General features: G+C 36.6%; 2 protein-coding genes across 2 annotated transcripts; both read left to right on the top strand.

The window, feature by feature from the left end:
• Nucleotides 1-206: 206 nt before the first annotated feature.
• Nucleotides 207-11199, top strand: LOC145608268 (uncharacterized). The gene is made up of 6 exons (XM_081663878.1): nt 207-501; nt 2690-2923; nt 5673-5784; nt 5866-6040; nt 10104-10344; nt 10546-11199. The coding sequence occupies exons 1-6, from the start codon at nt 327-329 to the stop codon at nt 10839-10841; spliced, it is 1233 nt and encodes a 410-aa protein (XP_081520004.1). The 5' UTR covers nt 207-326; the 3' UTR covers nt 10842-11199.
• A 575-nt stretch (nt 11200-11774) lies between these two features.
• Nucleotides 11775-14271, top strand: LOC145607226 (membrane protein PB1A10.07c-like). The gene is made up of 6 exons (XM_081662949.1): nt 11775-11901; nt 12565-12798; nt 12946-13057; nt 13139-13307; nt 13519-13765; nt 13964-14271. Exons 1-6 carry the CDS (start codon nt 11775-11777, stop codon nt 14269-14271), a joined length of 1197 nt encoding a protein of 398 aa, XP_081519075.1.
• Nucleotides 14272-14787: the final 516 nt, after the last annotated feature.

Raw genomic sequence — 14787 nt, forward strand, 5'->3', positions numbered from 1 at the left:
AAGTAATGATACGGAGTACATAGAATTATTTATAAGAATAATACTTATTGATTTAGTTGAGTAACCCGTATACACGACACAATCAATATTACGCTATACCGTAATAGAGTTTAACCTACATGGATTAAAGAAGAAATACAAGGCCACATCACATGTTTTGTAATCCTCCAATAATTCAAGTCAAAATTCAAACTCCGTAAAACAGAACTCGTCAGTGTTTCCAGATACTTCTTCCTGCATCCGATCAATAAACTCATCTCATTATAAAACAGCCCACAAAAAGCTAAACACAAACAAAACCCAGAAATCAGAAGAAAGAGAAAAAGATGTCGTGCTTGTTTTCCTGCTGCGCATCTCTTGCGTGCGGGTGTTGCACATCAGTAGCATCTGGGATCACAAAGAAGTCTGCTCGTATTGCTTATTGTGGTCTCTTTGGTGCTTCTCTTGTTGTTTCCTGGGTTCTTCGAGAAGTCGCTTCTCCCTTGCTGCAAAAATTCCCTTGTATGTTTTTGTCATTTTTACTGTTTAATTTCATCTGGGTATCTCTCATTTTCCTTCAATTATGCTTGAATTGCAATTTTTTTATCAATTCGTTGGTTTTTTTGGGTTCAATTTGTTGTTGATTTTATGGGTTTTGTGCTGAAATTTGGTGTTGATTGCCCAATTTGTTGATTTGTCTTTTGTTTGCTGTTAATTTTGCAATTGGTTGTTGAAATTTGTTATCATTTTGAATGGTCATTGATTGGGTAAAAGGGGGTAAGAAGTAGTTTATGGGAATGGAAGATTTAGTCTTGTGAGATTTTTGTAGAAGAATTAGTACAATTGTGGTGGGATTTTAGAAGATGATAATAGTCTTCTTATGTTGCAAATGGTTTAAATATAGCTGCTAACTTAGGCATAATGAAAGCTACATGCTAAAAAAAGGGGGGTTTTTACCCTTAGGTAAGCTATCACTATTGGAAGAATTTGAGTTGTGCTTAAGCTAATGCAGTTTGGAACAATAGTATCTGCATTGTGAAAGAAGAATGGTTGTGGCATGGATTTTGCCTATTTGATGGGATGACCCGTTATATTGTAGGCGATAGCTCTAACTGAAGCTGTCTTATAGAATTAGGTTACTTTTTGTAGGAAGTTCAAAATTTGAAATTTCATATTATACCTGATGTATTCATTAACTGAGAACTTCAAGCAAATAAGCAAAGATTAATCTTTGGCATGATTGGGAAGTGAACTTCAAATAGGGAAGGTTAGTTATGAAAATCTATTAAATATCTTAAAAATGAATATTATCAAATATGAAGTATGACTTACGAAGTATTTTTTAGATAGCGAGTATCTTTTATATATCTTGGCTTTGTAATTTAGACCAAATTATGACCCACTGTTGGTGGGTTTCCTTTGGCATTAGTAGTCTTTTTGTTACCTGGCCACCAATAATTGGGTTGAGTAAACCCTTCCCCCCTTTTTCCCCTTAAGCGGGGCACTTTTCTCAAAATGCAGGCTTTGCAAACAAGACTTATCAGAATTCAGCACTTGGGTTGATGGATTTATGGTGAAACCCAAGAACGGGGTTGGTTGAAGTAAAACAATTTTAGGGTAAAGAATATGCAAACAGTTTTTACGGTGCACCTACACAAATGTACACTCTATTATGACCGTCTTTGTTGATGGGATATTGTTAGATGCACCTCAACATATACTTTCAGTTTATCAACTTTATATATAAAGGGTTGAATTATGCATTAGCAAGTGTTAATATAAGCTATTAAAAATGGGGAAAGTATATGGTGACATTGGAAGTCTGTAAGAAAGTAGGAACAACAATATAGATGTGACAGGTGTAAGCAACCACAGGATTTTCCATGTAATACTTGATGAAGTTACTAACTTAGAACTTGAAGCAAAGAATTAATCTTTGGCATGATTAAGGAGTTAAACTTCAAAAAGGGAAGGGTAGTTATGATATTTCTATTGAACATCTTATAAGCAAATCTTTACCAAACAAAGCAGGAGTATTGATTAGGGATGTATGGAGTATCAAGAGCTCATATCAGGGGTGTTGGCATCATGATGCGGGGATTTAATTTCTTAAGAGTCGAACCTGTAATTCTAACTCGATTAGGATCCTTTCTGATAATTAACCAGCTGGCGGTGGGGTTCCTTTGGCACTAGTAGTCTTTTGTTTCCTGGCCACCAGTAGTTGGGATGAGGAAACCCCCTCCCCTACTATGGCCATGTTTGGTGACTTAAAGAAAAACATAGTTATATGATATCTTGTTAGATGCACCTCAAACTGTCAACTTTGTTATGTTTTTTTATTTATCAATAACTTAAGATTTTTGGTTGAAGTTGTGCATTGACAAGTGTGAGAATAAAAATGTTGCAACTAAAATAAATAAATAAACGGAGGAAGTATTTGTTGATATTATAATACTAGATAAAATTAGGAACAAGAAACATGTGGAAGGTGAAAACAACCACAAAATTTCATGTAGGTTTAGGAAATGTGAAGCATTATATCTGTATCAGCATAATCACTATAATTCCAGCAAAGGCATGTATGATGTGCATGTTGAGGACTTAATTTTTGCTTGAGATATGTGAGCTAGAAATAATGTCTGGATGTCTGCTGAATGAACTTTGTGTGTTAGATCTGTATCTGACATATCAAATTGATTTGACCTTGAAGGGATTAACAATGCTGATCACACAAAAGAGTGGTACCAGACTAGTACAGTTCTTCGGGTCAGCTTGGGAAATTTCCTGTTTTTCGTGGTGCTTGCCATAATAATGATTGGTGTGAAGGACCAGAACGATCGACGTGATTCTTGGCATCATGGAGGATGGATTGGGAAGATGATTATTTGGTTTCTACTTATTGTGCTGATGTTTTTTATGCCAAACGTCGTCGTAGATATATATGGTAAGCTCTTTATGGGCACAAAATCTAATAATATCTTTTGTCTTCTAATATATACTTGGCTGGATTTTCAAATCATTTGAGTTTGATTATTTCAGCAAACTTACTGTTGCCTTTCAAGTGAAGTTTCATAACTCTTCTGAAATATCAAGTCATTTACTCCCCTAATCTTAATATAGTAACGGAAGGTCTGTCTGAAAAAAGTTTTAAAACCCTGTCAACTATGAACCGGAAAAAAAGATATACAAACACATAAAAGTAGTACGTTTTAGCCTAATTTACAAACCTGGGAAGTAAATTTTTTCTACTCAATCTTGTATGTGTAAATTACTCCCTCCGTATTAATGCTTGCTCCAATTTCTCCGGAGAGGGAGTATTAGGAGAAATAGTAGAAAATATTATTTTATGATGCAAGTAGGGTTGAATGAAGAATATAAAAAATTTGAAAACGCAAGAGTGAGTATAAGTGGGGAGAAGAGAGGATATGAAAAATATTAAATTATGATATGAAGGGACCACTAGTGGCGAGTAAAATAGTAAATATATTTTTAAAAATTCCGAAGTTATGGATATGGAGCAAAAAATTAAATGCGGCTGCAAAAGGAAAGTGGAGCAAGTAATAAAATATGGAGGGAGTAAGAAATAGTGGAATCTGGAATATGGTAGCCATTTGATTATAGATTTATGAGAAACTACTTTTGCAATGCTGCTGATTAAAAGGGTATTTAAGTAATTTGTAGGAATTTTTAGAAAATAATACCACAAAAAACACAAAAGTTTGATTATAACCAACGTTACCTGGAACGCGTTCTGGTACGAGATGGTTCGTGTTCCGGTTCGTCGTTGACGGCGTACCTATTTGTAGGTGTAAGATCCTTCAGTTTTAAGCTCCCATAAATAACAGATTTAAAAATTTCTATTAATTGAGGAAGGTGAAGAAAGTCTAGAAGAAGAAAAAGAAGATACACGGAGACGGCTGCGTAAATGGGTAATAACTGAGTGGGCTGATGATTGATGAGTCACATGTATACCTAACCTAATTAAAAAAATACTTGTGGACCCTTTCTTTTTATACTATTATCTTTTTGTTTTTAATTTTTTAATTACAATGTACTATTTTCCTTTACATTAACTTTTACTGCATTTTACTTTTTTGCCTTCATTGGGAAGTTTAGCCTTGATAAGTGTGTAGTCTATTTTTGGGGTTTATTATAACTAGTAATACGTGTAGTCAAGTACTATTAAATGTTACAGAATACGGAGTACTTATTATTTTGGTTATTTCAAAAAGAAATTAATGTTTTCCCTAAGCGTTCCGGGAACTCTAGGCCCTACGTACTGCATTCCCGTTCCCGTCCCACGTTCCAGAACGTCCCACGTTCCGTGTAATGTTGATTATAACACCACCAATTTTCAAACTTTTATTATATCACCACAAAAAATCCAAAAAAATGAATTTTACCACCATCTAACGGATTTTTGGATGAAATATGTTAAAGGGCCCACGATGGACGCGTGTTAATACGACATTGGTTTTTTTTTTTTAAAAAAAAGAAGAAAAATAAAAATAAAAACAAAAATTAAAAAAAAAAAAGAAAGAAAAACCCTCAAACCCTAACTTAGCCAACAACACCACCACCGGCAGGCCGTGACTCCACCATCGGAGACCCCCCACTGCCGTCAGAAACCCGGCGTAGTCACCGGCCATCACCCCCACCGACATTAGCCCCCCTCAAGTCCCCTTCCACCTTCCTCTCCCTGAAAAATCACTCCCACCCACCGCAGCATCCCCGCGAAAACCACCTATTTGCCCCCTCTCCGAAAACCACCGCTGGAATTACCCCTCACATCCGAACCGGCCGAATGTGACCTTTGTAGTCCCTGATCTATCGTTTTTGTGGTGGAGGCGAAAGGAATCGGTATTTGCGGTGGCGGAGGTGGTTGTAGGGGTTGCTTGGTGATGGTGAGAATTCGTGGTTGGTTTTGTTGGGGCTGTGAGGCCGCTAGGCGGAGCTGGGGTGGTTTTCGGGGACGGGGAAGGGAGTAAAGGCTGATTTCGTCGGTTTTGGTGGGGTTAGGGGGTGTCGGCAGTTGTGGTAAGGTAATCGACAGCTGAAGCAGGTGGTGCCGGTGGTGGAACTGGCTGGTTAGGGTTTAAGGTTTTTTTGTTTTGTTTTGTGTTTAAATTAATAGTCTAATGACACGTGTCTTTTGTGGGCTCCACTAACAGATTCCATCCAAGGAACCGTTAAATGGTGGTGAAATAAGGCTGATTTCGTCGGTTTTGGTGGGGATAGGGGGTGCCGGCGGTTGGGGTAAGGTAATCGACGGCTGAAGCAGGTGGTGCTGATGGTGGAACTGGCTGGTTAGGGTTTAAGGTTTTTTTGTTTTGTTTTGTGTTTAACCAATAGGCTAATGACACGTGTCTTTTGTGGGCTCCACTAACAGATTCCATCCAAGGAACCGTTAAATGGTGGTGAAATCTAATTTTTGGATTTTTTTTGTGGTGTTATAATAAAAATTTGAAATTTTGTGGTGTTATAATCAAAATTTTGTGTTTTTTGTTTTGTTTATTTCTAAAAAAAAAAAATCCTTATTTGTATATTCTTTTGTGGAGAAATGGACATGTTTGTCAGGATAAGCCAACACAAAATGGTCTGTCTAGGGGCACATCCAATGATAATAGGGTGTAGAGTTGGCATTGTGTTGTCTGTTTCGTAAATTTATGTAAGCATTCCTCTGTACTTTGCAGGCATTCTGTCAAAATTTGGTGCAGGACTATTTTTATTGGTTCAGGTTATTTTACTATTGGATTTCACTTACACATGGAATGATGCTTGGGTTGAGAAAGATGAGCACAAATGGTATACTATTCTACATTAGCAAGTAAAGCTTTGACTTTTCTGTAATATTCTTGTCTGAAGAAAATTTTATTGATGTTTCAGGTACATGGCTTTGCTTGCAGTATCAGTTGGTTGCTATATTGCTACTTTTACTTTATCCGGAATTTTGTTCATTTGGTTCAACCCTTCTGGCCAAGACTGTGGCCTTAATGTGTTCTTCATTGTGATGACCATGATACTTGCTTTTGCATTTGCTGTCATTGCTTTGCATCCAAAGGTGAGGGTCATGCTATCTTTCTCTGTTTATCATAAGGCAGTTAATTTCGGCCTCTTTGGCTCTTCCTTACATTGTACTTTTTATTCACTTTGTTATATATAGTTGTTTGGTTAATTTTGGCATCAAAGCTTCATGTGCTAACCCGAAGGACACAATGCTGACAATTATAGGATTGAGACTGGCTAACTGGAGATGGCAGAGTTAAACCATTTTGCCTTTTCCATTAGCTTAGTAAATATTAAGTCAACTATGATCTTAATTTGGGTGTCATATACACATTGTTAGCAACAATAACTTCTTCTAACTGATTCCATAGTTAGGAAAGTTTTATGGAAGAAAAACCTAGCATAATATGGACTTATGAGAGTGTAATTACAATAAATTGATTTTGGATAACCTGTTATGTGGCGGAACCTCTTGCCTTAGTCAGAATTAGCCTTGCTACGGAGGCGACTGACTTTAATGGTGAAGTGGAAGCTCTCTCTCAAATTTATTACTTCCACAAATGTTGCACCATGGCGGAGCAGGATAAGAAATTTGGTTGGAGGGGAGAGAGGTGAATTGACAAAAGTGTCCTCGTCGTCCTTGTAAGGAATTACTTCTATTAAAAAATATATTCAAGTGGGGTGAGGGACACTTTACATGGGTTTTAGTAAGGGTAGATTGGTAAATGCACAAGGCACACATTTCCTAGAAGGGAAATGATGAAATAAATGTGAAATTTCCTAATAACGTGAAACGATGCAATTTTACGGGATGGAGGAAGTATAGAATTTTGAGTCTTTAAGAGACCGTGAATATGAATATGATTACAAGTATTCGCGTCTTTCAATGTCAAAATTACATTCCTATCATGGGGAACGCCTTTTGTTGCGGGAATCTATTAACCTAATGTTGTTGTGTTGGGGGAGGGGGGGATTGGATGTCATCTGTAATCCATTGAATCAAGATGAAAATCATTCACTGACACATTTCAGTGTAATTCTTTTAATTTTAAGGAAAAATTGCCCGCAATAATCCGACCTTTGCCTCATCCGCCCAAAATAATCCCACCTTTCGATTATTTTTTAATAATCCGACCTTTATATTCAATCCGCTCTTAATGGTCCCAAGTGACTTGAAACCGGCTAAACAAGTTACCACTTGTGACTTGGGGTTTGTTGCACACGTGTCAATATGTGAATGGCCAAAAATTAAAAAAAAAAAAAACTAAATAAAAAAATAATCAAAAAATTATTGAAAACTTAAAAAAAATACAAAAACAAAACAAAAACAAAAACAAAAAACAAAAATAGTCACCCTCTCCGGCAAACCCTCCACCGAAACCACCTCCCTTACCCAACCCACCCAACCACCGAAACCTCCACCTCTACCCAATTTTATCCCACCAAAACCGTCCCCCTCCCCTATGAGGGTTGCTATGATGGCTTTGCGATTATGAAGCTAATTATCGGGCGTTTGAAGCAGCTGATTTGTACTGTGGTGCCTTCCAGTAGTTGTTGACGCGGCTATAATTATGGTGGGTGGTGCGACTGATTGTGGTTCGTTTGAAGCGGGTTTGTGGGTGGTGCGCTTGCGAAAGGGGAGCAGCAGCAATTCAGTAGTGCAGCTTTGGTGGTTTTGTGGGCTGCTGCTGGGGTCGAGTGGGCCAGAAACGGGGAGGGAGAGGAAGGGTTTGGCCGGATTTGAGAAAGGGAAGGGCGCTGGTGGCCGGAATTGGGATGGGAAAACGAGATGTTGCCGAAATTGGGTATGGAACCGGTGGTTGGGGTTGCCGGAATCTGGGTTTGGGGTTTTTTTTTTTAGATTTATAATTTTTTTTTTTTTTTTTTATTTTTTTATTTCTATATTTAAAAAATACAAATTTTATTTTTTTTGACGAATTAGAGATTGACACGTGTATAGTAACTTGTAATAACAAGTTAGATGACCGGTAGGGACCATTTAAAGCAGATGATGTACAAAGGTCGGATTATTTAAAAATAATCGAAAGGTGGGATTATTTTGGGCGGATGAGGGAAAGGTCGGATTATTCCGGGCAATTTTTCCTAATTTTAAATGCTAAATTCAAAATAAGTACAATTTTGTTAACACTTTAGTTCAAGTGTTTTTTTCATAGTTTGGATTAAAGTGAAGATTGTTAGAAGCCCCGTGAACTTATTCTAGTGAAATGATTTATGCCGATTTAGGAAGATTCTTAATCGAATTGATATTTGTTGAACTATACTGACTTATCAAGTTTTATTGTTTAGATTTGTCTTTTGCTAGTTTTCATTTTTGTAATCATTATATCTGTTTGGATTCTTTATACCTTTATATGTAAATGAAATCTAGAACTTGCTCGGACAGATATAATATACTTCCTTCGTTTTATTAATCACAATGTTGGAAAATTTATACTATTCACACACTATTATTGTCTTTTGTTATTTATATGTTTTTAAAAAAATATAGTCTTGGAATCTTGTTAGATTCGTCCCGAAATATACTTTCATAATATCTACGTTTTATGGTTTTTACTTCAACACAACTTAAGGTATTTAAGTTTTGAATGTGCATCGGCAAGCGTGAAATCCTCAATGTCGTGATTTAAAAAACCGAAGGAAGTATGTTGAAAAAAAAAACAAATATTAATGTGGAATTTGGTCTAATTCTGTTAATCAATAATTATAAAGAAAATTTGCGAGAAATCACTTGATGTCCTTATGTAACACACTTTTATAAGAACTAACAAAGTCTTATAAATACGCACCTTGATGGGATTTTGACTACTAAATTTTACCCCCCACCCTCCCTTCTTCCCCCAATAATCATGTAGGTAAATCCATCAAGTGCGTACAACTCACATCACCTAAACCTGGGACATTGACTTAAAAGGATGTTGACCCAAGTCATGGGGAAAAAATTCCAAGTGACTTATTTCAAACAATCTTAGTTTGAAGGATTATATCAACACAATGCTAATTCTTACACGGTTTTTACATGTATGGGCTTAAGACATTGTTTTAGTAGATTTGAAACTTTTGTTTGTTGAACTAATTTGTCAACAGATTTAATGTATTTAAAAAAAAAAAGGCATTTATGTGCTATCATGCCTCTTAACTTCAACATTAAGATTTATAAATGCTTTGGAAGGTCTATCTAGAAGCTCCAATAGGAGGCAATTAGGCCAATGACCCCCCCCCCCCCCCCCCCACCTCCCTTTCTCCCAGCCTCCATTTATACACTTCTCTATATATCCCTTGCCATATTAGTCTATGGAACCATGTATAGTCACAATCCTAAGTTGTTAACTATTGTGTGAAAAGGGGTGTTGAAAATCTTATAGTTAATTTGAATTTTCTTTGAGCTATTGATAATTTGGTTTATGCTTTATGGAACCCAACCCATTTTACTCTACAACAGGACTTGATCTCTTGATTTGCACTGATTCCAGCTCCACATTTGTTCGAAGCCCTTTGGATTGATGACCTGCAGGACTTGTATCATTATCCTCAGTCTAAAAGATACCACCAAATTTCTGATTAGATTTATTTTATCTTCATGCATCGGGCTATAATGTTCACGTGCATCCTATCTCTCACCTTTGAACCAACCAATCTGTAAATAAGAATGAGGACATAGAACTTTTGTCTTGCTCATAAAATCTGAAGTGCTGACTGCTTACATTATACCTCTTAGTAACCCCTAATCCTTGTAGGTTTATATTTCTAGATTGCCAAGCTTACTTGTACCCCTGTGGAACCAAAATTTTGATTTAACCATCCTTGTGAATCAGTTTGAATTGTAATTTCATGGTAAGATGTGCAAAAGTATTGCAAAATTTGAATTCATCTGAGAATAATTGGTCTTTAGTTAGGTTTGTTGTATGATCTCTCTTCCTTTCTCTCTGAACAGTAGATGTCAATTTGGCTATGATCTCTGCACAATTGCCCTTAATAGCTTGATGCCAAGATCAGCATTGATGCATAATGAGTGAAAGTTTCTTTATCTACATAGAATAATTTTTGAGTGGAAAGACATTGCTGATTTAGTTATTGATGTGTTGTTATATTGTGAACAGGTGAATGGAAGCCTCCTTCCGGCCTCAGTAATCTCTGTATACTGTGCTTATGTGTGTTATACTGGTCTTTCTAGTGAACCTCGTGATTACATTTGCAATGGCCTACATAACAAATCCAAAGCTGTTTCCACAAGCACCCTTGTCCTTGGATTGATCACAACCGTGCTCTCAGTCTTGTACTCAGCTGTTCGCGCTGGCTCTTCAAAGGCTTTTCTATCACCCCCATCATCTCCAAGAGCAGGTATAAATACCCTAATGTATTCACGGAAAATCAATGCTTTAAGTACGCATGATTAGATCTTGCGGGCTTATAAGGTTTTGTCAATCCTACAGTAATTCTACAGTCAGCTGGTCTTCTATGTTCTCTCTCATTGCTGTCTTACCCTTTTGCTGACACATTCCTTGACTATTCACCAATCCTTGAATTTGGTGTCCACTGCAGGTGCGACTAGCCCTCTTCTGAACTCAGATGACCCAGAGGCTGGTGACAAAAAGGATACGGAATCCCGTCCTGTCAGTTATTCATACACTTTCTTTCATTTGATATTTGCCCTTGCTAGCATGTACTCAGCCATGCTTCTTTCGGGATGGACCAGCAAGTCAGACAGCGCAGATCTAATTGATGTTGGTTGGGCTTCTGTCTGGGTGAAAATCTGCACAGAATGGGTGACTGCAGGACTTTACCTTTGGTCTCTTTTGGCACCTATACTGATGCCAGATCGTGAATTTTTTAGTTAAATTGTGAGAATTATATATTTGATTCTTATATAGCTCATCATGCCTATCAATAGCTCGATTCTCAAACTTTCATGCCAATGACTGTTTGGCTTTCGGAACTTGAGATAGGTAAGAAAGCATGTACAGTGTTTAGGTAAGTCTTGTGTAATTATGCCCTCCCTTAGACCTCATATGTTAAAACTATCCAGTAGAGCAAATCTTAGACCTTTAATAACAATATTTGTATATAAATCTAGTGTGTAAGGAATGTGGTTTGCTACAATTGACATTATTCCTCCTGGGAGATTCTTATAATTTCGCAAGACATTTTATTGTTTTGGTTCTTAAAATTTTGAATGAAATTATTTAGGCAATTTTATATTGACAATGACAAGTTTGGGTTGCCAGGTGACAGACGTATCGAATGAATGAAATTTGGTTTAATCTGTATACAAGTTGTATTCGTGTATAAGGAATCAAAATGTTCATACCATATGAAGATTATGAACTAGCTGTGGCTTATTTATTTTCCTATGGTTTTTCTTCCGTCATAAAAGATTCTTGACACAATCAACTAACATGGTCAAGAATCTCTCCATAATTGTTTTTTATTATGGTGATGGATAACGAGACACATAAAAAAAACATTGTAAGATGGAGAAGTTTAACATCAACAGAATGATTAGAGCTTTATTTATATATTTTTTTTCCATGATAGTGACAAGATGAAGATTCATAGTTATAATGTACTACTAAGTATGATTTTGGCGTGAATTCGATTCCAACCTACCAACCAGGCAATCCAAACTTGTCATTGTCAATATGAAGGGTTGACTCGCATCATCAAGGAAATTAAAGGGTTTAACAACACGAGAAACTCCCCGGTTATGTCCTTAATTAACATTAAGGTGTATCTAATAATACTTAGCAATCGTTGTTTTAGAGAGAGTGATAATGCCAGGGTTCTCTTGGATGACAAAGAAGTCAGCTAGGATCGCCTATTGTGGCCTCTTTACTGGCTTTATTGTACTCTCCTTGATTCTTTCACAGGTTTCTGCTCCTATGATGCAGATCTTCCCTTGTATGTTCTTTACTGTCTTATTTACATTTATCTCAATTGTTCTTAAGCCTGTGAATATTTGTTATGTATGAAATCATTCATTTTTGGGTTTAATCATTAGCTCCTTTTGTTTGTTCAACTGTCTTTCTTTGCTTTGGTTAATTATGATGCTTGTGAGTTGGGTATAGGAGGAAGTAGTTTATGGAAGATCAATAGAATATGTTCATAATGATTGCAACTGTGCCTGGCCTGCAGTTGGAATTTTATTACTCCCTCTGTCCCTTGTCGCAATAATCCACTATAAGGACAGTTATGCAATGTGTTAGCTCTCTTCTCATTAGATTCTCTTTGGGAGCTATTGCTTTGGTCATCTAGTGAGTCCAAGTGAGCGGCGACTTGGAATGTTTGTTACTTTGATGTTCATAAGATAGGATTTCAATCTTTTCCCGGAGTACAAGCTAAGGATTTAATGTAATCATGTAGTATGCATTCTCCTGATGTTTTAGTCCATTTCGCCATCCAACAATGTTATCATATGAGGGATGTGTTCTTTCATCACTCCTCTCTGAACTCCCAGCATCGGACAGCAAAAGTGAATAAAACAGCTAGTGAGATGCTTGAGTTTCTTCTACGATGACAAACGTTTTCATTATCTAACATTGTTAACTTGATTTGACCTTGAAGGGATACATAATGCTGATCACACAAAGGAGTGGTACCAGATAAATGCAATTCTTCGGGTCAGTTTAGGGAATTTTCTTTTTTTCACAGTGCTTGCCTTGATAGTGAGTGTTATGAATGTTCAAAACGACCAGCCTGATTCATGGCACCATGGACGATGGACAATGAAGATAATTATCTGGCTTTTACTGATCATGTTAATGTTTTTGTTGCCAAACGTTATTGTAGATGTGTATGGTAAGCTCTCTGTGTTGCTCGATTTCTCATAATAAGTATACTTAAGCTACAACTTCAATTCATTGTACTTTAATTATTATCGCATTAAGTTTACTGCTGCATTTCCATTGAACTAAGAGGGCGCTTTTTAGCTTTTATTTTTTGCAGGGTTTCTGTCCAAGTTTGGCGCTGGGCTATTTTTGTTTGTTCAGTTTGTTTTACTATTGGATTTCACTTACTCTTGGAATGATACTTGTCTTAAGAATGATGACACGAAATGGTATTTTTTTCTATTTATTTAGGCCACTGCAATTTATTTTTCTTACACTCTTATTCAAAGAATATAACATTGATTTTTCAGGTTCTACGCCTTGTTTGCAATATCTGTGGGATGCTACATTACTTCTTTTACTTTCTCCATATTTTTGTTGATTTGGTTCAACCCCTCTGGTCACGACTGTGGCCTCAATGTGATCTTCATTGTCGTAAACTTGATTCTTTTTGTTGTATTCGCTCTGATTGTATTGCAGGTGAGAGAAATGCTCATTTTGTTAAACTATATAACGATTGAGTTTGGTCTTTTTGCCCTTCCTATAATGGTGCTTCATCATTATAACGATTGAGTTTGGTCTTGTTGATGATTGTATTGCCCTTCCTATAGTTTATAGAATATTACTAGAAACAATGCTGATCAAGTTATTACTCCGTAATATTGATATCTTATTGTACAATCATCAACAGGTACAAGGGAGCCTTTTTCCAGCTTCAGTGATTTCTATATACTGTACCTATGTGTGTTTTACTAGCCTTTCTAGCGAACCCCATGACTATGTTTGCAATGCCCTGGACAACAAAGCCAAAGGCGTCTCCACAAGCACCATTATCATCGGACTGATCAGTACAATACTTTGTGTCTTGTATTCAGCTCTTCGTGCTGGCTCGACAAAGGCCTTGCTATCATCCTTATCATATCCAAGGGCAGGTATGGATGCATTCAGCTATTTACAGCAATTCAAGACTTATTTTGGTTTGGCACTCTTTTTCAACATTTCACATTAAACTAACCATCTAATAACCTTTGCACATTATTGGTTGCTCGTTGCAGGTGCAACTCAATTAGATGCCGCCCTTGCTCATGGTGTGTACTCGGACATGCTCTTCTCGGGATGGAGCAGTTTGTCTGACTGTTCTGAGGATACAGAAGCGGGCGAAGACATAAGGGATTTAAAATCATGGCTTGTTAGTCTGTCATACTCCAAGTTTCATCTGATATTTGCCCTCGCTTCCATGCACTCTGCCATGCTTCTCTCGGGTTGGACTAGTTCATCCGATAGTTCATATCTTATAGATATTGGTTGGTCTTCTGTCTGGGTAAAAATCTGCACGATTTGGGTGAGTGCAGGGATTTTCATCTGGATTCATTTGAAAAATTCAAGTGATTTATTTATGAGAGAAGAAAGGGTGGGATATTGGAGTGATGATCATGGCTTCTGATCAAGTAGCATGACTATTTTCCCGCTTAATAAATTGCATTGTAAATTCCTCCTCCGTTTCCAACACACACACACAAAAAAAAAAAAAAACACAAAAAAAAAAAAAAAAAACAAAAAAAAAAAAAAAAAAAAAAAAAAAGAAAGAAAAGGAAAAAGCATACTTGTAATTTATAGTCCAAGTTATTGTCTTTAAACTAGTACTAATTTGATTTCGCATCTAATCATGTAATGGGGTATTAAACTTGTCCTTTCAATAATTTTTACTCCAGTAGAATATACAAGTATTAATAGTTAGTTATTGATTTCATTCCATTTATTCATTATATAATCCATTAATCCTACAGTGTGTTTTGTACAGTATGCGGCTAGCTTAGCCACACCATGCGACCACTTATTATATAACAAAATAACCCCTATAGTACTGACTCGGTAACTCTTATAATACTGACCAAGTAACCCCAAACACATGTGTGACCAGCCACATATAAGACTTTGTGATAATTTAATCCTAACTATA

The sequence above is a fragment of the Chenopodium album genome, chromosome 23 (genome assembly GCF_948465745.1).
Source record: "Chenopodium album chromosome 23, dcCheAlbu1.1, whole genome shotgun sequence".
Lineage (NCBI taxonomy): Eukaryota > Viridiplantae > Streptophyta > Magnoliopsida > Caryophyllales > Amaranthaceae > Chenopodium > Chenopodium album.

Coding starts and splice junctions, on each gene's coding strand:
- LOC145608268 (XM_081663878.1), top strand. CDS start 327: ATGTCGTGCTTGTTTTCCTGCTGCGCATCTCTTGCGTGCGGGTGTTGC. Junction 2,924..5,672: donor CGTCGTCGTAGATATATATG/GTAAGCTCTTTA, acceptor TGTACTTTGCAG/GCATTCTGTCAAAATTTGGT. Junction 10,345..10,545: donor CCCATCATCTCCAAGAGCAG/GTATAAATACCC, acceptor TGTCCACTGCAG/GTGCGACTAGCCCTCTTCTG.
- LOC145607226 (XM_081662949.1), top strand. CDS start 11,775: ATGCCAGGGTTCTCTTGGATGACAAAGAAGTCAGCTAGGATCGCCTAT. Junction 12,799..12,945: donor CGTTATTGTAGATGTGTATG/GTAAGCTCTCTG, acceptor TATTTTTTGCAG/GGTTTCTGTCCAAGTTTGGC. Junction 13,308..13,518: donor TCGCTCTGATTGTATTGCAG/GTGAGAGAAATG, acceptor AATCATCAACAG/GTACAAGGGAGCCTTTTTCC.